Raw genomic sequence first — 24347 nt, 5'->3', positions numbered from 1 at the left:
CTAACCAGCTTACAGTAAATGAGGTAATGTAAAAAGGCATTCATGTTGCAAGGAGTACACAATCACATGCAAGGGCAATTAATGAAAACACTTTGAGGCTTGCATATGATTTGATGATGGAAATCAGCAGAGCTTCTGCTCATTTACTAAAGCACTGGAACAAATGCACTTGTAGAGTGCACATGCATTTTGCAAAGTGCAACATATATTTGCTTTAGACAAATCAACACCACAGAACATTCCAGCAAATTTTAACGAGGGTGGGGGTGGGGGGGTTGTGAAATCTAGATAATTGCTCATTAGCAGCACACTATTTGGAGTGAGTTTAGGTGGGGGGGGGTTTGTGAAATCTAGATAATTGCTCATTAGCAGCACACTATTTGGAGTGAGTTTAGGTGGTGGGGGGGGGTGGGGGGGTTGTGAAATCTAGATAATTGCTCATTAGCAGCACACTATTTGGAGTGAGTTTAGGTGGGGGGGTTGTGAAATCTAGATAATTGCTCATTAGCAGCACACTAAATACACTCAAACAAAATACATTCCAAATGAGTAGACTAGGTGGATATGTTCCCATCACTTCATGCTGGGAAGGTTATTGAAGGAAAATATACATGCATGACAAAAAATAACAGGAAAAAATTCCAGCATGTGTGAGGATAAAAAGGGGACATTCACACTATATTGCAATGATGGTAAGTAGTGTTTGAAGCAAGAAATACATCACATTATCAAAGATTACATAAAAGAACATGTGATGCTAATAAAAGAAAAATATCTTACCTTAATATAGTCCTTCTGCAGGACCTGTATGATGGCAGAACAGGTCTCTGGGATAATGATCCCCAGAGCCTGGGGGGAGATGCCTGTCGAGAACTTAAGGTCCTGCAGGCTTCTCCCTGTGGCCAAATACCGCAAGGTAGCGACCAGCCTCTGCTCCGGAGTGATGGCTTGCCTCATGCAGGTATCCTGCCTGCTGATATAGGGGGTCAGCAAAGCCAACAAACGGTCAAAAACGGGGTCCGTCATCCGGAGAAAGTTCCTGAAATCCTCAGGATTATTCTCACGGATCTCACGGAGCAAAGGCATGTGACAGAACTGGTCACGCTGAAGCAACCAATTCTTGGTCCATGAACTCCTCCTCGCCCTGTTCATGGACTGGTCTTGGGCTGAAGAATAAACTACAGCACCAAGCACATACAATGCACGAGCTCTACGACGAGTACGTACAGGTAACATGGCTTCAAAACGGTCGGCTGGTCAGAACGCACTAAACAGAACGCACTGAAGAACAGCAAGGCCTGTGAAGAACGACCTGAAAATCAGGAACGAGCGGCCAATAAAACAAAGATTTCTCAATGCCAACTGACCAAACGCACTGAAAAGCAGATACAAACCTCACAAGCACAGACTGAACAACAGTTAAAACGAACTGAAAAATACGAGTCTCACAAGCGCGAATCGTCTCTCACCAAACTTCTACTAACACGAGATAAACACGAGATTAGCAGAAGGAGCCCAAAGGGTGTCGTACGGGCTATTGAACTTCCGTTTTATAGTCTCGTCGGACTTGGTGTACGTCACCGCGTACTAGGCTGTCGTACTTTTGTGTGGTCGTGTGTGTGCAAGTCCGTTCGTAAGAAAGTCTGCCGCAAGTCCGCCGAAGGTACGTCGGAAGTATGTCGGACAGGCTGTCGGACTTTTGTAGACGAAAAGTCCGACCGTGTGTACGCGGCATTATATGTTTCTGGAAATCTGTTTGCTGTTACTTTGCTGTGTAGCAGAGTTTTTGTCACTGATCCTATTTGACACCACTTTTGCTGTGGTTCCTCTTGCTGACGCCCAGTCCCTGCAGGATATAGAAGAAATGTAAGGGGTCATCTGAAGGAACCACAGCAGGTAGAGGGGACATGTTCTTCCATACATATAGCAATGTGAGATAGAATCAGTGCTTTGCTACAGACAGGTTAGTATGAAGTTTTCTACACAAAGTACTCGTTAAGAAATATTTTACTCCCCCCCCATATGATTGCTTTAAATACTATGTTTGGGTGCTGAATAGTGCAGAGAAGAACATCTGTAGGGCCAATGTGGCCATGTGTGACCCGGCTTTCAGGGACTACTGGAGCTGTCAAAAATTGTTAGGACTCTAATTTACAAAAGAAAGAAGTGACATAATTCCATAAATGTGAGTTCTACCAAGATGCAGTGCTATGTCAGAACTTACAGCCAAAAAATAGGTAATCCACATGCACGTGCTAATTATTACACCAGTAACATAGTTAGGCAACATTCCTAATTGACAGATCTCCCCAGACATAAAGGTAATTGCGTGTGTTTCACATGCAAACAGCATTTATTTTTATTTTTTAAGCAGTTTGCAGAGAATAGCCTCCTGAATGGGATTTCAGTGACTATTAACAGTAACAAGGTGTTCTCTAAGATATTAGTTAATATCAGTGAGGAAAATATAGTTCCTTCTTTCTTTTCGGATGATAAATCGTATTAACAAAGAGATGTGAAACAAATAGTACTAAAGAAACAGAAAGAATTAAATGTAGCCTATGCAGTTTATAACAAAACTTAGGCCAGGGATAGGCAACCTCGGCACTCCAGCTGTGGTGAAACTACAACTCCCATCATGCCTCTGCCTCTAGGAGTCATGCCTGTGATTGTCAGGGTCTTGCAATGTCTCATGGGACTTGTAGTTTCACCACAGCTGGAGGGCCGAGGTTGCCTACCACTGACAGTGGAGGTCCAGCAATATCACAAACGATGCACACATGGCAGAAAGAATGGAGGAAATAGTTGTGTTGTGCTGTGCTTTATTTATTATATAAGCACATTCACCTTCAGCTGAGCAACCTGGTCCCTGGCTCTCACTGATCAGTTTGATCTTGTCTATGAGCAGCACAGGTTCTGCATGCTCCACTGATCTGCAAGAAAACAGTATGAATTAATATATGTAGTACTTGTTCTGTTAAAATAAATAAATAATATGTATAGAGATATCTATATATCTATATATATATATATATCTATATCTATATCTATATATATATATATATATATATATATATATATATATATATATATATATATATATATATATATATGTATATACACAGTATCTCACAAGAGTGAGTACACCCCTCACATTTTTGTAAATATTTTATATCTTTTCATGTGACAACACTGAAGAAATGACACTTTGCTACAATGTAAAGTAGTGAGTGTACAGCTTGTATAACAGTGTAAATTTGCTCTCCCCTCAAAATAACTCAACACACAGCCGTTAATGTCTAAACCACTGGCAACAAAATTGAGTACATCCCTAAGTGAAAATGTCCAAATTGGGCCCAATTAGCCAACCCCCCCCCCCGATGTCATGTGACTTGTTAGTTTTACAAGGTTTCAGGTGTGAATGGGGAGCAGGTTGACCAAAGAAGTTGAGTGCACATGCTCAGCGTCATATCCAGAGGTTGTCTCTGAGAAATAGACGTATGAGTGCTGCCAGTATTGCTGCAGAGGTTGAAGGGGTGGGGGGGTCAGCCTGTCAGTGTTAAGACCATATGCCGCACACTGCATCAAATTAGTCTGCATGGTTGTCATTCCAGAAGGAAGCCTCTTCTAAAGATGATGCACAAGAAAGCCCGCAAACAGTTATCTGAGGACAAGCAGACTAAGGACATGGATCACTTGAACCATGTCCTGTGGTCTGATGAGACCAAGATAAACTTATTTGATTCAGATGGTGTCAAGCGTGTGTGGTGGCAACCAGGTGAGGAGTACAAAGACAAGTGTGTCTTGCCTACAGTCAAGCATGGTGGTGGGAGTGTCATGGTCTGGTGGTGCATGAGTGCTGCTGGCACTGGGGAGCTACAGTTCATTGAGGGAATCAAGAATGCCAACATGTACTGTGACATGCTGAAGCAGAGCATGATCCCCTCCCTTCAGAGACTGGGCCACAGGGCAGTATTCCAACATGATAACGACCCCAAACACACCTCCAAGATGACCACTGCCTTGCTAAAGAAGCTGAGGGTAAAGGTGATGGACTGGCCAAGCAGACCTAACCCACCAGCTCTGTGATGTCATCATGGAGGAGTGGAAGAGGAATCCAGTGGAAACCTGTGAAGCTCTGGTGAACTCCATTCCCAGGAGGGTTAAGGCAGTGCTGAAAAATAATGGTGGCCACACAAACTATTGACACTTTGGGCCCAATTTGGACATTTTCACTTAGGGGTGTACTCACTTTTGTTGCCAGTGGTTTAGACATTAATGGCTGTGTGTTGAGTTATTTTGAGGGGAGAGCAAACTTACACTGTTATACAAGCTGTACGCTCACTACTTTACATTGTAGCAAAGTGTCATTTCTTCAGTGTTGTCACATGAAAAGATATAATGAAATATTTACAAAAATGTGAGGGGTGTATTCACTTTTGTGAGATATTGTGTGTGTGTGTGTATATATATATATGTATATATATATATATATATATATATATATATATATATATATATATATATATAGAAAGGGCTCGAAATTCCAAGTCCTAATCCACTAGCCAGGCCTTAAAAGTTACTAGCCATCAATTACCCCACCCAACCTCTACCCTGTCCCTCCCCTAAGTCCGCCCCTAAACACGCCCTCATAAATGATATCATGAAATTGCACTGTTAAATGTTTTATACAGTTTTTAATTCCCCCAAAAATATTAACAACAACTTTAACAATATTAACATAAAGCATATTAGTACTCATCAGTGCAGCCTCGTCAATGCACATCAGTGCAGTCTATCAGTGCAGCCTCATTAGTGCCCACCAGTGCAGCCTCATTAGTGACCATCAGTGTAGCCTCATTAGTGCCCATCAGTGCAGCCTTATCAGTGCCCATCAGTGCAGCCTCCTCAGTACAGCATATCAGTACAGCCACATCAGTGCAGGTTAAGAGTGCCGTCTCATCAGTACCCATCATTGCGGCCTCACCAGTGGCCATCAGGGCAGCCTCATCAGTGCCATCAGTGCAGCATACCAATGCTGCCTTATCAGTGCAGCTTATCAGTGCGGCCTCATCAGGGGCCACCAGTGCAGCCTATCATTGCCCATCAGTGCAGCATATCAGTTCTGCCTTATCAGTGCAGTCCCATCCGTGCAGCTTAAAAGTGCCACCTCATTAGTGGCCATTAGTGCAGCCCCATCAGTACAGCATAGCAGTGCAGCCCCATCAGTACAGCATAACAGTGCAGCCACATCAGTACCCATCATTGCCGCCTCATCAGTGGCCATTAGTGGAGCCTATTAGTGCCCATCAGTGCAGCCTATTAGTGCCCATTAGTGCAGCATATCAGTGCAGCATGTCAGTGCTGCCTTATCAGTGCAGCCCCATCTGTGCAGCTTATCAGTTCCGCCTCATCAGTGGTCATCAGTGCCGCCTCATCAGTGGCTATCAGTGCAGCTTATCAGTGGCCATCAGTGCAGCCTATCAGTGGCCACCAGTGCATCCTATAAGTGTGCAGCGCTCAATACAGGTCAGATGTATACACATAAAATGTACATATTAAACGTACATAAATAAAACGCATGAGGCAAAGTCCCAAAAAGTATATCTTAGTCCGAGGAGATCAAAAGCTGCCCACTTGCAGAAGGGGGATCCCTCAGTTGGCAAGGAAAGGGTGCAGTGATAGGATAAGATTGTATTCGTTGTATCACCACCAGTGTGAACCTCCACCAAGGGTCTAGGCTGCTCACCTTATTGAGTGGACCTTCTGTGTTAACAGCAAGGTCACTCATGCATTCCCTTCCACAGGGTAGATTATGGAGATAGGGGTCCACAGGCAGTATCCCAAATTCAGTCTCATCGGTTGATATATATCATGTTAAAAACAAAAATAACAGGACATAGTGCTCTCCATACGAAAAGGTATAAAATTTATTAAATAAGAAAAATATTACTCACAAAGCAAGCACTGTTACCCAGTGCAGGAGTATACAGCATAAAATGAACAAGATGGGTGGCTGTACTGACATCACAGTGCCCCTCAAACGCGTATCGTCCGTGTGGACTTCCTCAGCGAAAGGGCCACTCTGATGGCCGTACCACTTCTGCCAGAAGCGATTAGCCAGGGAACTGTCAGCCCAGTCTGCCCCTCTGCTCCACACTCGCCCTCCGCTAAATTCCACTCGCCAAATGCGAGCAGGCGAGTGGAAATTTTGAGGTATATATATATATATATATATACACAGTGGTGTAGTGGGTAGCACTTTCACCTAGCAGTAAAAAGGGTCGCTGGTTCGTATCCCAACCTCGACACTACCTGTCTGGAGTTTGCATGTTCTCCCTGTGCCTGTGTGGGTCTCCCTGTGCCTGTGTGGGTTTCCTCCGGGTACTCCGGTTTCCTCCCACACTCCAAAGACATGCTGGTAGGTTAATTGGCTTCTGTCCAAAAATTGGCCCTAGTATATGAATGTGAGTTGGGGACCTTGCATTGTGGGCTCCTTAAGGGTAGGGACTGATGTGAGGGTGTACTCACTCAGGTTGAACTGGATGGACTGGTGTCTTTATTCAACCTTACTAACTATGTAACTATATATATGACCTGGTTCAGAGTAGGTTTTACTCAGGTGCAAACGGTAGCTACAGTTCTGCAAACTGTTTTAAAGAGAATTTTTGTTTAAAACATAAAATATTTCTTAGTAAAAATGAAATAAGCTGCTAGAGTCAGAGTATAACACTTTATAAAGTTAGAGTGTAGTTTTATAAATGAAGTATGATTTCTGATTGGCTATTAGGGCTTGCTGTGCTTTGCAAATTTTTCTTTGACTTATTAAATAGAAAAGAAACAAAATCCCCTTGTGATGGACTTTTAAGGCACAGAAGTTGTTTGAGAAAAATGAATCTAGTTTGAAAAATGTTTATTCAATATAATAAGTACAACATATAAAAAGCACATAAAAAAGATGCAATAGAACAAATTTACAATGCTGTCATCACAACATGGTACAAGTAGTAAACCAGTAATTCTTGCACCCAACACGTTTCGGAGCACATATGTGTATCTCTTTCCTCAAGGGTATAATTAAGCAAGAATACTAAGTGTTATATATATTAAGAGGACAACCCTTTTAAACCATGCAGATTAAAAACATATGAATGTAAAAAGATGTTCCCAGTTTGCTTGAGCCGGAGATCCAACACAAGTGGTGTGCCTCAAAAAGAGGGGTGCTTAGCCTGAAAAGCTTACCCAGTTCCCTCACACATAAACCAGACCAGGAGGGGAGACCAGGGGACCCACTGGGGCCAAAAAGAGGAAAAAGACCCTGCCAATGGTGAGTAAGAACCACTTGAGTGTGCAAAGAACGTTATTTGTTGTAGAAAGCACAGTCACCACAACTATTGATCTTGTGACTGTTCACTCCAGCATCCAGCACAGAACTGACAGCACGCCGCTTGTGTTGGATCTCCGGCTCAAGGAAACTGGGAACATCTTTTTGCATTCATATGTTTTTAATCTGCATGGTTTGAAAGGGTTGTCATCTCAATATACATAACACTTAGTATTCTCGCTAATTATACCCTTGAGGAAAGAGATACACATATGCATGTGTACAAGCACTACTTGTACTATGTTGTGATGACAGCACTGTAAATTTGTTCTATTGCATCTTTTTTATGTGTTTTTATATTTTGTACTTATTATATTGAATAAACATTTTTCAAACTAGATTAATTTTTCTCAAACAATTTCTGTGCCTTAAAAGTCCACCACAAGGGGATTTTGTTTCTTTTCTATATTATTGGATGTGGCACAACCCAATGCTCAATTATAGCCGACTCACCACTTGCAAATTGACTTATTAGTTATTAGTTTTTCTTGCTAGGAATTATGATTCTGTGCCTTCAAAACTTTCAGAATCAATGACCCAGAACAAGAAAGTAACAAGTCAGAACTCCCGATCTGTATGCTTGACCTTAGTCTCTGAAAGTATTGAAGGCATTGGATCAGCATTGTGGATAACATAGCTGGATTTATACTTTTTGGCTTTTTAGTCCAACTTTCTTGAGGTGCCCCTCTTCTACCACAGTCATCTGGATTGGCTAGCCATCACATCAACAAGATCACTTGTCATAGCCACCTTAAAACATCCAAGCCTCTGGGCAGAGACATTAAACGAGTTTGTCCACTTACGTTTTTGCTAACAGTTCATTTTTAGTTTTTAGTCTCTGGCAGAGTAAACTTTGGGAGCACAATACACCATTCCATAAAACAAATTTAAACTATTCAGGGGCAATAAAAATTTGGACTCAGCAGATTTGCACTGGCAACGAGGGCCACAGTCTAGAACTTTTTCTATTAAACAGAGTTTTGATACTGACAGTCAACAACATGATATGTGAGTGGCTGTGTGCCACCACTGACAGCCCTGCCACTCTAAGCCACGGTCTATGTTTATCTATGCAGAAATCCAGCCCTGACAGCTAGGCAGCTAGCACTTTTATAGGCAGATCAAAAATGTCAACTGATTTACGAGGGGCGTTCAAGTCAAACCGGGCCATTTGATCTTACAGGTATAAAAAGGGATGCTAGCGTGGGGGTTCTTGCCACTTACCATGCAGTGATAAGTGGCAAGTGTGTCCTATTACTAATATTAGTAATATTAATATTAATCCAGAGACTGTTAAGATGGCAGACAACAGTGTTAGTGCGTGCATAGAACAGCGTGTGGTGATGAAGTTTTTTGTGAATGAAGGTGTAAAACCTGCAAAGGTCTACAGAAGACATAAAGCACAATACAGTGATGAGACATAAGACATTTGAATGGTGTAAAGATGGCTGTACGTCCATAAGTGATGATCCCGGCCATGGTGGTTCCCAGCTCACAGCAGTCATTCCTGCGAACATTCAGCACGTGGTACGTCTAATCCTGCATAATCTACGCATAACCTGTCGTGAAATTGCACAAGAGACAAATCTTTCTGTGGCCAAGTGAAGCAGGCTGTCCTAGGATGGTTTAGGCATACTGACAAATCTTTCTATCCCGAACTTTACAGGCATTAGTTAAACTCTGGGATAAGTGTATAAATGTAGCAGGGGAGTATGTTGTAAAATAAATGCAGTTTCCACTCCTTGAAATTTGTTATTTTATTTTATAAACTGAAAAGCCCCGGTTTGACTTGAACGCCCCTTGTATATATTAAAGTTATCCGAAAGTCACTATAATGTAAATAGTACTTATGTATGCATTATGTTTCTCAGGGCCCACAGAAAACTGAGCAGCTCAATATCACCTCCCCCAAAGAAAAGAAAGAAGAAGAAATCTGGACATAAAAGGAGTCGGTGAGTAGATTTCTTATCCATCTCTCAGTGTTCGCTGTATGTCTGCACTTAATCAGGCTAACCTGCTGGACCAGAGCCACCAGGAGAAGCTAATGATAAATTGGCAACATTTAGAAGCTATTACTGCCTCACTGCAATGCAGTAGCCTGATTTTTTTTTCTAATTAGTTTTTTAGATGAGTGGAAGGATGCTATCTCTAGACATGAATAAAAAGTGACTAAGAATGTCAGTCAATAAATAGCCTTGCACATAAATCTTGCCATGATATATAAGGGATATGCTAAAGCTTTCTACTTTTTTTTTTATCGTTTATCTCCAATAAGCAAGCAAGGTGAGTGTAACATATGTGACTTTTTTCTTTTATATTAAGTAAGCATGCTATTGATATAAATGAGTCATCAGTTATGAATTTGAATTGGATACTATAAATTTGGTTCTTTGCTTTTAAAGCAGTATTAAACCCCAAACCAAAAATGTATTATATTGCTGCTTACCAGTCATTAGATGTAGTGGCTGCATTCGTTTGTTTTTTTAGTTTTTTTTTTTTTTTCCCTGCTTTACCAGGTGATCTGGCCAGTAACACACCTCCTGTATTAGGGAAACATAACTCTGGATGAAGGTGCACAGGGGGGTACAGCAGACAGCAGCACTGTCAGTCCAGTGGGAGAATAGGGTTTATTGTACTAGCAAATTTAAATACACAAATATATTGAAGCCAAACTCCAGCTCACACTTTATAATCAGTTACAGCAAACTGATTTTTTACCTATTGGGATAAAGGTTTTGCATAAATAAATAAAAGATGATCATTGTAAGCACCCCTGTCAGTTTTAAAGGTTTGTCTATACCCTGTAAACTGATAACTTACATCTGGAAGAGAGTTTGTTCTTTTGAAAAACAACAAACTTACTAGCTGGATCACCAGATGCAAATAGAAGAAGAAAAGAAAGCTTAAAAAGAAAGAAAGCCTAAAAAGGAAACAAATGCGGCCATCACATCTAAGAATTAGTAAGCTAATATAATAAATATTTGCATTTGGGTTTAATACACTTCTTAGTGTAAAAAGCTTTGCAAGGTGTCTGTTGTATTTGTGGTGTGTGATCCTTTATGCTATGTCACCAAAGCCTGCAGAAAATGGCTGTGTGGAAACAGCATTGAAGCTTAACTTTATCCCAAATGTATTTCTGGTAAAGTATAGAGTGGGGAAGGGTTAGAACCTCTGTCAGGTTGTTATTGCTGTGCCTCCCATTGTGATCATTTCCCCTTACTTTCAGTCAAGGAGACACTTGTCACCGGGACAGAAAGCGAGGCCAGGTCTCCCAGTGGTGAAAACGACAGCTATAACAGCCTGGTAGAAATTCTAACCCCTACCAAGTTTATTAGAAAAGTGTTTTAATGCTATCTGTGCCTTTGTAGAAATTTATATCCATTAGCTCCCAGGGAGCCATAAATAGGAAAAAAGTACTTCCAGGCAAGTTTGACAGTGCAAGGCAGCACTGGAAAATAATTATCTTGTATATTGTCTTTGTTTCCTATCTTGCTTGGTTATGCTTGTTCAGGGCTGAATATGTTTAAATCTTTCATTTGACAGAGAAAATACAACATCTAAGGCCCCATACACACTATTAGATTTTCTGCAGATTTTTGTCTTCAGATTTACCAAAACCATGTTGTGCAAGGGCCTGCCTGATTGCATACAAATTGGTTTGACCTCATATTACATAGTTTTGGTAAGTCTGAAGACAAAAATCTGCTGAAAATGATTGATGATATCACTCACCAGCCTTAAACTATGAATATTTTAAGAAAGCTGAAGTTGTACTTTTAAAGCTCAAATATTTGTGGTAGACATTAAACAGTGTCAAAACTGTTTTCTGGGAGTAATTAAATGTTGAAGTATAGTTATTCATAAGATCCATAGTTATTCAGAATAACTATGGCATCTGCCATAGCTATTATGGCTTGGCAGTTTTTGGACAGCTTGTGGATATTTGAACTTATCAATTTAAACTAGTTGTTGGAATATTGCCACAGATAATAGTCCTCTCCATTGCTGGCAGGTATTTTTTTCATTGGTTTAACGGATTGTTATATCTAGGTTTGTTTAAAAGTGTATGCCTTAGGATACTCTAATGCAAGGTATGAATTTATATAACAGTTGCTAGAGCTTGCTGGTAGTAAAAAGGGCGCTTATAGATTAAATATTTAAAACAAATCGCTATTGGTAAGAGGATAGCAATAATTTTAATACATATTGCTTACTTCTCTCACTGTAACATTTATAGGTCAGCTGTAAGCAGTGGCGGCTGGTGCTCCATTTTTTTTTGGGGGGGGGGGCAAACAAACCTGGCCCCCTTACTTCCATCCCTCACTGGCCCACCCTTTTTGAAGCCAATTAGAGCCCAATTAGAACTCTAAAAAAAAAAGCCCATTGAAATCCATGCGTCTGGCGCATTGCATGGAGATTAGGGGCCAGGTGCATTAATTAGGGGGGCTGCGCCCCTTATGAGCGGCTGCCACTGGCTGTAAGCATAAGTAATGAGCAAAGCAGTCAGACTAAATATAATAATGTATGTACCATACAGAGCATCAGTTTTTTTGAGTCTGAGAAAATTCAGTATAAATCAGTCTTTATATTGTATAGAGCCCTCAGGAAGATTGAATCTGTCCAATATTGTCTGTACTGTGGGTATAGATTGGCAGAGCAGTGTTATTCCTATGTATTCTGTGAACAGAACGATAGAAAAAAGTTCAGTGTGTACTACTACAGTGCATCTGAAAAGTATTCACAGTGCTTCACTTTTTCAACATTTTGTTATGTCGGGACAACTCTGTGAATGTCCTTGAGTGGCCCAGCCAGAGCCCAGACTTGAACCCGATTGAACATCTCTGGAGAGATCTGAAAAAGGCTGCGCAACGACGCTCCCCATCCAACCTGATGGAGCTTGAGAGGTCCTGCAAAGAAGAATGGCAGAAACTGCCCAAAAATAGGTGTGCCAAGCTTGTAGCATCATACTCAAGAAGACTTGAGGCTGTAATTGGTGCCAAAGGAGCTTCAACAAAGTATTTAGCAAAGACTGTGAATACCGTATTTATCGGCGTATAACACACACCCTTTTCCCCTTAAAATCAGGGGAAAATCGTGGGTGCGTGTTATACGCCGATCCCCCGCTGATTGTGAGCAGAGGATCGAGCCACCGAGATACATAGCTGATTGTACTTGGCTCGGCTCGGCTCACAGTCACGCCCAGTCCCGCCCTATGATGGACATAACATAGGGACTGGGCGTGACTGTGAGCGGAGCCGAGCCGAGTACACTTGGCTCCGCTCGGGACTGCGAGAGAACCCGAGTGCCGCCGAGAGGACCCGAGTGCCGCCGAGAGGACCCGAGAGCGGTCGAGAGGACCCGAGAGCGGTCAAGAGGACCCATCGACATTTTTAAACTGGAAGACTGCAATGAAAAGGCTGCAATGACAAGTCTGCACTGACAAAGCTTCACTGCAAGGCTGCACTGACAAGGTACACTGACATGGCTACACTGACAAGGCTACACTGACAAGGCTGCAAATGACACTGACAAGGCTGCAAATGACACTGGACAAGGCTGCAAATGACACTGACAAGGCTGCAGATTAACACCGATAAGGCTACATTGATGGGCATTTAAATGTAAGTTTTTTCCTTAAACTTCCCTCCTAAAAGTTTTTTTCCCTAAAATTCCCTCCTAAACTTGGGATCCGTGTTATATGCCGGCGCGTGTTATACGCCGATAAATACGCATTTACTGTATATACATGTGATTTTTTTCTTCATTTTTTATTTTTAATAAGATTTTAAACAAACTTCTTCTTTTATGTTGTCAATATAAGGTATTGTTTGTAGAATTTTGAGGAAAATAATGAATTTGATCCATTTTGGAATAAGGCTGTAACATAACAAAATGTGGAAAAAGTGAAGCACTGTGAATACTTTCTGGATACACTGTATATATAGACTCTCCATTCTATTAAATATATAACTAATCAGTGAACTATATAGTCCTTAAAAAGTGAAATATAAATATACTGTCCATAAAACAAATACACTCCGTGACACAATTATAAATATATCATCCCAAAATTAATGGATTTCTCACTGGACCTTCTTATAAAGTGCTCCGTTCTCAACTAAAAATCAACAAAATGCTGTAGTGCTCCAAAAAAATCAAACTGTGAAAAGTGGCACTTGTGCCCCTTACTCACTAGAAGGAATGGACCCTTAGCTTTTCAGCTTAAAGGTCTAACACGCTCTTTGAGGTTTCCAGATGGCTTTGCAGGTAATATATCCTGGAATGGCTGACAAACTTCCTCCGTTACATTCCAAGAATGCCTGAATTTTGGACATTGAGCTTAGTAGTGCCCAGTGTACCCACAGTTGTAAGACTCAGCTGAGAATCTTCTATCTTTCAAGCTTGTTCCCATGTCAGATGCAGGTCTTCTAAGTTAGGGTGTCATTGTCTACTGTATGGTTGGTGATCAACTGTTGCATCCCTGCCTGGGTCTCTACCACTTGTACTACTGACTTCTGAATCTCGGTGAAGGGTTGCTGAAAGATGGATTGTGACTGGGCCACCTGTGTTATTTCTTGCATTAGGGCCTCACGTGCAGGAGGCATTTCATTTTCTTTCTTTTCTGAGGTATCCAAAAAAGTCTGTGCTGAGTACATGGAGGCACAATTGTGACATTTCTTAGAACCTGTGGGATTGTTGTTTTTTGAGACTTCATGGCTAACAGGGCCTCTTCATCTTCATTTATTTTGATCAGCTTAAAATAGATTAGTGCATTGTTTTGGTCTTTAGTTTGAAGTTTCAACATTATGGTGACTAAGTATTGTACCCCTGTGATAACTTAAGTCCACAAGGCCTGCCTGCTGCACATGGTCCAATCTCACCTTTAAGGATGGCCTGGTAGAGAATCATGTCCAAGTGATTGATGAAAGTGGACAACCTCCCCCCTTTCTCCAGGTATCAGTATCCTCTTTGGTATCCCCTTCTCAACCTTATCACTAAGATCAAGTGTAGTATCTGTTCTTGTTCTTGGGGGGGGGGGGGGGGCTTAGTGCAGTTAGTATTTTTCTGATGTAATATGGTGCACGAGGCTTGTCCCTGGTTATAATGACTTTCTGGGCATTTGTCTTGCCAAGAGCTGGGAGGTGCAAGAAATACCTGGTGATGTGCCACCTGGGAGTGGCAACCCAGGGATGCCAGAAAATGACTATGGGTATGGGACCCTACCGTGTTTTCATTGGCATTGATGCTTACTTGCACAGTGCCTTCTTCACAGGCCTTTTGGCCAGCTAGAGCAGTTTTTATAGATCCTGGAAGGCCCTCTGTGGGTATTCCACATGGAACTTTTTTTTGTATTTGCTATCTTTCATGAGCACTTTGCACTGTACATGTGTTTGTTGTTTTTATACTTTATTTATACACACAGCAATAAGGGTGCAGGTTACTGGGGCCTGTCCTGATGTCAGGGTTAGGTTTTGTAGCCTTCGGCTCTTTTACCTCTACCCAATCGGAGGGGTCTCTTTTTGGGAGAGCCCTTCACCAAGTACTTGGTGGGCAGGCTCCGGCTGGTTCCAGCTTCTTCCTAGATAGAAAATGTAGTGCCTTGCTCCCTGGAGGGGTTCAGAGTTAGAGGCCCTTCCTCTTCGTGGCTTTGGCCAAAATTCAGACCTATTAAGTAATGACTTACAATGTGTTAAAGTGGTCTTAAGACATTTTAGGAATATTAGCATTCTGGTGTATTGACATTAGGAGTATTGGCATGTTTCAGGCTTAGAAATGTCCTTTCAGTTTTAAGGCTTAAGCAGTTTTATAGCATAGAAGAATCAAAGAATGGCTTCACGTAAAAATGGTAGGCACTGGCCAATATATCTGCTTCAAGGGACTTGTTATTGTTTTTTGACTAGAGTTATCTTTACATAATTTATATTATAAATGTGTTATAAAGAGAATGCATGTTACTTGTCTTACCAAGTTCTTTATTCTGTTATTAGGATTCAAATGTGGTTTTTAGTCTTACTCGCATACCACAAGTAACTGGGAACGTTTCTGACTTTAGGTTGTAATGGAGAAAGGCATTCATTTGCAACATCCATCATGCTTATGAAAGACTTTTATGGCACCTGAAATGTAGAGAAAAGACAGATAGGCATGAATATGCCATTTTAATTCCTTGGAAATGATGTGCTTGGTTTAATTTGCTTTTAGAAACTTCATAGTTTAGCACCTGCCTATAGCATTTTTTTTTCTACATCTTCTACATCTTCAGCAGTTGAAATTACTTTATAGCATTGTTCTGTCAAAGCTAGCTCTGCCAAGGAGCTGACTTTTAATCCTTTATTTGTTGAAGTCATCATGAGGGTATTAAACATGAACAGATAGACAGGGTAGGAAAAAAAATCCAGAACCCCAACTAATGATCAGATGGAGATCAGCTGAGCAGCAGAGCAGATGATAAATGTAGCTCACAAACAGCTCTGTAAATCATAATAAGGTTTATACTATATGAGTTTATTTGTTGGCATTTGGACCTTGTATCTACACTTGTTTTGTGTAATAGTTGTAGTAATAAGGCAAAACTCACTGAAGACTGCAAGCATTTTGTACTTTGGTACTACCAGCCACAGCTACTTGCCAATTATTCCCCTGATTGCAGAGCTACGCCATATCTGCACGGTTATATAAGCTCTAGTCCTGATGAAGGGAGACCAAGACACAAGCCAGTGGTGTCAGAAGTTGCATGGATCTAGATGTAAAATTATTTACACAGGGTTTCCCTCCCCATTCATGCCAATAATCATTTTGCATATAGTTGCTTTTGAAGTTTATTTAATATTGGAAGTGGATGGGATGTCTAGCTTAGCAAAGCTGTAGAAAATCATTTTGTAATGTGTGATGTAAAAATGTGAATGTCCTTACTGGATGGTGTAAATACCTCCTACATGAACCTACACTGTACTATAGTAAGTTGCAGCTTGTCTTTTCTTTTTTTTTTCTGGTCCACTTAGGTTTTAGTTTTGTTATAAGAAGACCTGATTTGTAGTATCTTTAGTATAGGACAGACATATCAATCCACCATTACACAGACATGGGAAAAAACTGTAAATAGGTTTCTATGCTTACGATGATCAAAGTGCTCTGCATTTTACTTCTGCATCAATCCTAGGATTTTATGGGTGCTCAGAGAATATGAATAATAAGCCTTTGCCATAAGTAGGACACACACTAAAATATTTTAACATAATATTTTTCTGACATCTTTGCATAAACAAACTGACAGGCACATTTATCAATACACTATAATAAAAAATGCATTAGCAACTCATGCAATACACACAGTTCCCTCTCTTTTAAGATTATAATAGCAGCTGATGTCCATGTGGTTAGACTAAGTTGTATGCCTATGACATTAAGGGTACACGCTAGTCAAAATGAAAAAAAATGGCCTTAAATGCATACAAGGAGCACACTCTATTTGCTCAAGGCTTAAAGGCATAACGTCTGTACATAAAACAATCAATGCAACTTTGACTGAAGTTGAATAATGCCCTTGCTATACCCTGTAATTGTAGGCCATTTGCGTACCTCATGACCTCTGACTGGAAAACTTCTAGAATGTTGCTAAGGACATTGTTAAGAGAGGCCTAGCGTTACTGCTCACCAACACTATCTTAAGAGTGAGCTCTTTCTCTGATTTAAACCGCCTCATATGAGCTTTCTCTAACCTGATGCAGTTGCTGTGAGCTCAGTATTTGAGAGCTCATTCCTGTGATGGTTAAAGTGAGCAGTAATACTAGGGGGTTATTTACGAAAGAAAAATCCACTTTTCACTGCAAGTGCACTTGGAAGTAAAGTTGCTGTAGATCCGAGGGGGACATGCAAGGAAAATAAAAAACAGCATTTTAGCTTGCACATGATTGGATGATATAATCAGCAGAGCTTCCACTCATTTCAGATCTACCCCTCAGATTTACAGCGACTGCACTTCCAAGTGCACTTTCAGTGCACTTGCAGTGCTGGGTGGATTTGCCTTTCGTAAATAACCCCCTAGGTCTCTTTTAGCAAATTCTTAGAAGTTACCCAGTCAAGCTTCATGAGGTACGTAAATGGCCTACACATATAGCAAGGGCATTATTCAACTTTAGTCAAAGCTGCTTGGTTTGTATTATGTACAGACATCCCTTATCTGCATAGGCAGTTTTTTATGGTAAAGGTGAACTAACCCTATAAGTCTTTCATCCAGGTGGAGTGCACCAGTCCACCCCACTCCCATCTGTTAAAAAATCTGATGATCTGGGAAATTTCTTACCAGTGTTTATTGCAGGACTGTGATGCCAGTATAACCAAGGTAAGTATCACTTTACAGTCACTGTGGTCAGTAAAGAGCATGGAGCATGCAAGTAGGGAGGAGACAGCTTTTAAAAGGTGGTGGCTAGTGGTGGGGCAATTAGAGAAGCCTCCTGCAAGTTTGCCTATATCGACGCATCAGTACAGTACTAAGTTCAGTAAAGTTACTTCATCACATTCACTGGTCAGATTCAAAAATCATTTGGTGTTTGGATATGAATGATGATACATTAAGCAGAGAGAGAAAGGAAGCGTGAGAGCCCAGGCTTCAGGTGGCAAAACACTCCAACCCAAATGTGAGATTGTTCATTAAAGTTGGTTTTATTCTAATAATTATGTTTTTATGTCATTGTTACTGATTGGGGGAAGTGCACTTATTTTTTCAGTACAAAGAAGTAAGAATTGAGTATCTGTTCTTATTTCCAGCTGTGATAGTTCATCCCCAGTGCGAAAAGAAAAGAAGAAGAAAAGTGGCAAAAAGCACAAAAGAGACAGGTAATGTTATTTTAGAATTCATGACAATCAGTGTTTCCTAAATCTGTTTGTAACTACTATATTACTGCTCGCACAAAAAAAAAAAAAAATCACAAGAAGACACATAACTATGCATATATATAAAACTGTTTCTATGTTGTAGGATTCCATGTATGTACTTGATATTATTGTCACTAGATAGACTTGGTGCAATATTAAGGTTTGGAACCAAATAGTTTATTCTCTAATTATGTAACAATCTGTCACAGTAATCACTATCATGACTCTACAAATAATACCCTTCTTCTTGTTGGGTTTTCCTGTGAAAAACAGATGACTATTTTTAGCCATTTTTAAAGATGGGTCAAAATTTTTCATAATCTTCCTGTATGTTTTTTCATCTGAAGTGAACCTGTGATTAAATGTTAAAAGAGGAGTATGAACTTTAAAAAAAAAAAAAAAAAAAACCTTTAAACTCACCTAGGTGAATGCATCGATCCGATGCTGCATCTGTCCCCCGCCGGCTCTGCAGTAAGAACTGAGAGATCCAACACCGTTGTTCTCGCAGTTCTCCCCCTCCGCTCTGAGCCAGCTGCTGGTCTGGTCTGGTGCACAACTAAAGTTTTATAGGTGCCAGGATAGTAAGGTTCATCTCCAAAGTCATAAAGTCACTTCAAGTGATTGTAAAGTCTTGTTTTTTTCTATAAAAATAACAAACATGGTATACTTACCTGCCCTGTGCAGAGCAGCCGAGATCCTCCTCTTCTCTGGTCCCTCTTCAGCTCTCCTGGCCCCTACCTCCTGTCAAGTGCCTTCACAGCAAGCAGCTTGCTATGGGAGCACCCGAGCCGAGCTGCAGCTCTGTGTGTCCATTCAGACACAGAGCCCTGGTTCAGCCCCATCCCCTCTCTCTCCTAATTGGCTAACTGAATTTGATTGACAGCAGTGGGATCCAATGGCGCTGCTGCTGTATCTCAGCCAATCAGGAGGGAGAGACATGAATGGCTGAGGCACTTGTGGACATCTCTGGATAGAGATGGGGCTCAGTTAAGTATTAGGAGGCTGAGGTGGCTGCTGCACACAGAAGGATTTTTATCTTAATGCATAGAATGCATTAAGATAAAAAACCTTCTGCCTTTACAACCCCTTTCACTGTTCAAACATTGCCATGTTAAAGTGTATAATGAATAGACCAGAACACAATGTGACAGACCGCCTGGCACCCCTACTGGGTGCCTCCACCAAATGGTGCCTCCTGCCCTCCAAATCCTTCCAGAAGAGTGCTAGCTAATACCAGTCCTCTGCCCCAAGCATCATATGCAGACAAGATGTTGAGGTAAAACCAATGGAATGACTTTAATGACCAGAATTTTTTTTTATACACGTCAAAAATAGTGGCAGTCACCACATGAACAATAAGAACAAATATCACACATTAGGGTAAACATTCCACAATGGTTAGGTAACGAAGTAAAGTTGACACAAGGCTAATCACATCTTGTAGGAATCTCCAGGAGGATTAGCAAACAGACAGAAACATTAGGTTACTCAAATAACAATGGGAATGCACACCTAGGAGGCACGCAATGGGGGAATGCCAGAGCCCATAGTCAGTAGACAAGAGGCTAGCATGCAGTCCCCTCCAAAAGCCCCTGTCCCATTTCTGTCACATCTCTCCCCTCCCAAAGGCAGACTAACCAGGTCCCAGACCTCCAGGTCCCATTCTTTTTGTCCCCATAGCACTTCCAAAATGTTCAGCACCCGATTTTTGTAATCCAGGATTTCCTCCAAACTCCACTCCAGATCGCTCCCGAAGTCAGGATCCTCAGACAGCCTCCCGTACAACAGCTCTAAGCTCTAAGCCGCCGTAGCCAAAGCCTTCTGTCAGGCTGTCGTCAACTGTGCAAGGGCACACTAGGGCTACATAGGGCTTTGTATCTCTTGTCCAGCCACATCTCTGCCTGGGTACTTTTGGCAGTGTGGGCAGGTGCCAAGTCCTGCTAGCAAATGAAATCAGCATCTCTATAAAGCTGGTCAGCAGAGGGAAGCATGACGTGCTCTAGAATTTCCTTGTAGAGGGCTGCGCTGACTCTAGACTTGATAAAACACAGTGGAACAACACCAGCAGATGCGGATTTCATTTTCCAGCAGGACTTGGCACCTGCCCACCCTGCCAAAAGTACCAATACCTGGTTTAATGATCATGGTATCACTGTGCTTGATTGGCCAGCAAACTCACCTGACCTAAACCCCATAGAGAATCTGTGGAGTATTGTCTAGAGGAAGATGAGAAACACCAGACCCAACAATGTAGACGAGCTGAAGGCTGCTATCAAAGCAACCTGGGCTTCCATAACACCTTAGTAGTGTTACAGGCTGATCGCCTCCATGCCACGCCACATTGATGCAGTAATTCATGCAAAAGGAGCCCCAACCAAGTATTGAGTGCATACTATACTGTAAATGGGCATACTTTTCAGCAAGCCAACATTTCTGTATTAAAATCCTTTATTTTTTACTGGTCTTATGTAATATTCAAATTTTTTGAGATCCTGAATGTTTTCACTAGCTGTAAGCCATAATCATCAAAATTAAAAGAAAGAAATGCTTGAAATATATCACTCTGACTGTAACGCATCTATATAAAATATATGAGTTTCACATTTGAATTGAATTGCTGAAATAATCTAACGTTTTGAGGATATTCTAATTTTATGAGATGCACCTGTATATCAGGTCTAGGTCATCGCTTATAATCAAATATTATATTATAAATGTATAACAAGCTGGATCCCAATTCAATCAAGCTGGATCCCAATTCCATTGCACATGCAATGCTGAAACACAAACAACCAGCACACTAATGCAGTCAAGCAATGTGGATCAAATAGATATACTAACAGTAAGAACTATTTGCTCTCTCAGCACCAAAGCATCACTTGTCAGCCCGACAAGTGCATAGAGAACATCAGAGTATAGGGCAAACCAAGCCTAATGCTGAGTTGTTTAGGTCACACTATAGGTAACTAATATTTCTGTATTCCAGTTATATAGTGAATTTTCTCATAATTTACCCCTGTGTACAATTGTTTCTCATAATATAAAGTGTAGCGAGGTGTTTATAACAGACTGGAAAAACTGAGGAAAATAAGCTAAGCTAAACCATACCTAGCAGAGAAGTTATTTTCCCACTGTTGGTAATTTCTAGTAGTTTATATAAATATGACTTATGATGGTCCTTTCAGGCTTCGATTCTTTTATCTGATCGATGTGTGATTTGACCAAAATGATTGAATCCGCAAACAATCGAATAGCCATTACTTCTCTTTCAATCAATTTAGACTTGATTTTTATCAACTTTGATCAAGTTGAGTTGATTGACCAGGGCGAAATATTATTGATCATTTTGCATTGACTGGCAGCACTGAGATACTTTGTTCATGGATGCCATTGTATTTTGATCGATCAGATTACGAGATTGCATGGTGGAAACAGGGAGGCAATTGATAGTTTATGATTGTAAGTTATGGTCATATCCTAATTATGGATGAAAATGCACTTTGCTGGGTGTGTCATACGAATCCAATGGATTGAAGACTATAGATCAATTATTCCTATAGTAAAAGATCAATCGTAAAATTGATCATTTATTGAAGCACATGTGGCCACTATTAGTCAAGGCATAAGTGTTCTGTTTGTTTACAAATACAGCCCTGCCATAGTGGGCAAGTATGCTGTTTACTGTACTTCAAACTATTATGCCGCGTACACACGAGCAGACTTTTCGACCGGACTGGTCCGACGGTCTGTCCGATGGACTTTCCGAACAAATGGACTTGCCTACACACGATCACACCAAAGTCTGACGGACTCGTACGTGATGACGTACGACCGGACTAAAACAAGGAAGTTGATAGCCAGTAGCCAATAGCTGCCCTAGCGTCGGTTTTCGTCCATCGGACTAGCATACAGACGAGTGGACTTTTCCATAGGAACTGGGACTGGCAGAGTTCTGACGTAAAGATTTGAAACATGTTCCAAATCTAAAGTTCGTCAGATTTTCGACCGAAAAAGTCAGCTGCAGGTCCGATGAAGCCCACACACGGTTGAATTGTCCGCCGGACTCGGTCCGTCGGACCAGTCCGGTCGAAAAGTCCGCTCATGTGTACGCAGCATAATAGGTATGTTTTCATAACAAATCCTTGCTCCATCAGTTGGGTCTGTACATGGCAATTGCTGCAGTGTTTCCAAAAGGAGGAAGCAGTGTGCTCTGGAGAAAGATAGTGATGTGGTACAGGTGAAGTCAACCTGGTATAAAGCTTGTTCACCTGTGGAATACGCTGCCAGCTCTAAAGGCCAAGCAGTTGACAAATAATTATGAGTATCATAAGATACCTATTTATCTGATTTGATTACAGAATTCCCTCTAGATGTAGCAACAATTACTGTATTTACTGCTGGGGCCTGCCTAACTTTGTGCAAATCAAAACAAATTTTCTAGGTTGTCCCTCAAACTACATAATTTTTACAATCAGGGTGTATAATGGCTGGCTGTAAAGTGAGTCTGTTAGATGGATAATTATAAAGCCCTGAAATGGTCTTATTATCTTTTAACTGCTGAAATGGCCAGATTTGAAGAAGTAAAAATTGCATTCAGTCACAGGTATATGTGTAAGTTTTATATGAGGTATGCAAATTATGCAAACACAAAATTCTGTTGTTTTAGGTGTCACTGCAGTAAAATGGCTTGACATGGAAATGTAATGAAGTCTGTTGCTGAATGCACTGTATGAAGCATAGGGACTTTGTCTCATCTGCTCAGGAAATAGCTTCAAAATCTTAACATGCTCAAATTAGTGACTTTTTGAATACTGTTCGACATGCATTCAGATTCCAATTTCAGCAGTGACATGGTCTCTTCTTCCTGCTTTGCAGTGCTACATAATGGTCATGCTTTACTGCTCCTTCTCAAAGTGCAAGAGTCAGTTAATTCATAGAAAGCCATGCACTCCATATGAACTTATACCTCAGCTCCTAAAAAGAAGACAGGGAGCTTCCACTAGTGGCCAATCTGCAAATCTCTATTTTTAATACAACACCAAAAATAATAGCACGTTTATAAAAATAAGAAAATTTCATTAAAAAAAAATACTTTTCTTTTTTAATATTTTTATTAAAAAAAATGATACAATATGTTTGTTACATATGTACAATATGACAAATGTATAAAATATCAAGGAGGAGGTTGACATTTCAAGTGTGCAATACAGTGCTTCAGTGATATCAATTCCAAACAGTAGTTTTCAACTTTGTAATCATACTAAAATCTGGTCTTCTTAAGGCTCGGTTCACACTGGAACCGGCTGCGGATCACACAGGAGCGCTGTGCATCCCAGTTCTCTGTTTCAGGGAGGAATCAGGGCTGAATCTATGCCTGAGTTTGGTCCTGAAACGAAGCCGAAGACGTGCAGTGCACTCCGAAGCCACAAGGGAGATATGTGAACCACTTCCATGGGGAGCTGGTCACATTCTCCTGCAATGCAAATTAGATGCGGGGAAACCCGCATCCAATTCGCATAGGTGTGACCCCGGCCTAAATGTTTGATAGAGTACTGAGTAGGGTCCAGTATTGTCTCTAATTGATGTTTATTGATGAAAGCTATAAGTGGGTCAGGCGATAGTGTGGTCTGGAAGAGGCTTGAAAATATGCAGTAAATACTGTAGAGGGCCAAAATTTGGTTTCCACTGGACATGCCCACCAAATGTGCATAGGTCTCCACAACCTTGAAAGCACATTGGGGAATAATTTGGTGCACATTTTGCAATTCTAACTGGGACTATGTACCAGTGAGTCAGGTGAGTCAGTACTTTAGAGTTTGTTTCTTGTGTTAATATTTTTGGGAGGAGGACCAAATCTCTTTCCAATAATCTGTCTCAATGGAGACACTGTAGTCTGTCGTCCATTGATTGGTGTGTGCAGACAGTGGTATAATGGTGTTAATTAGTAGGTGTAGTTATATAGTTTAGAAGTGAGGTCTGGACTGTAGTTGGATAATTTGCGTTGGTTGTGTAGAGTTTGAAAAGATATTAAAGATGTGGGCAGGGACAGTTTATAAAAAAATAATTTCATTTTGCGCTACCACTGCAA

General features: G+C 40.9%; 1 protein-coding gene across 1 annotated transcript in view; it reads left to right on the top strand.

Moving 5' to 3' along the window:
* Positions 1 to 24347, top strand: part of SRRM3 (serine/arginine repetitive matrix 3) — a 643608-nt gene that overhangs the window by 532728 nt on the left and 86533 nt on the right. Inside the window, exons 6-7 of the mRNA XM_073615202.1 lie at positions 9256 to 9336; positions 18152 to 18220. Coding sequence (XP_073471303.1) covers positions 9256 to 9336; positions 18152 to 18220 — 150 coding nt within the window. The remainder of the gene's footprint in view (positions 1 to 9255; positions 9337 to 18151; positions 18221 to 24347) is intronic.

This window comes from Aquarana catesbeiana, linkage group LG02, assembly GCF_042186555.1.
Source record: "Aquarana catesbeiana isolate 2022-GZ linkage group LG02, ASM4218655v1, whole genome shotgun sequence".
In the NCBI taxonomy this organism is placed as follows: domain Eukaryota; kingdom Metazoa; phylum Chordata; class Amphibia; order Anura; family Ranidae; genus Aquarana; species Aquarana catesbeiana.
The sequence above is the reverse complement of the archived record's forward strand: the minus strand, read 5'-3'. Positions and strand labels throughout refer to the sequence as shown.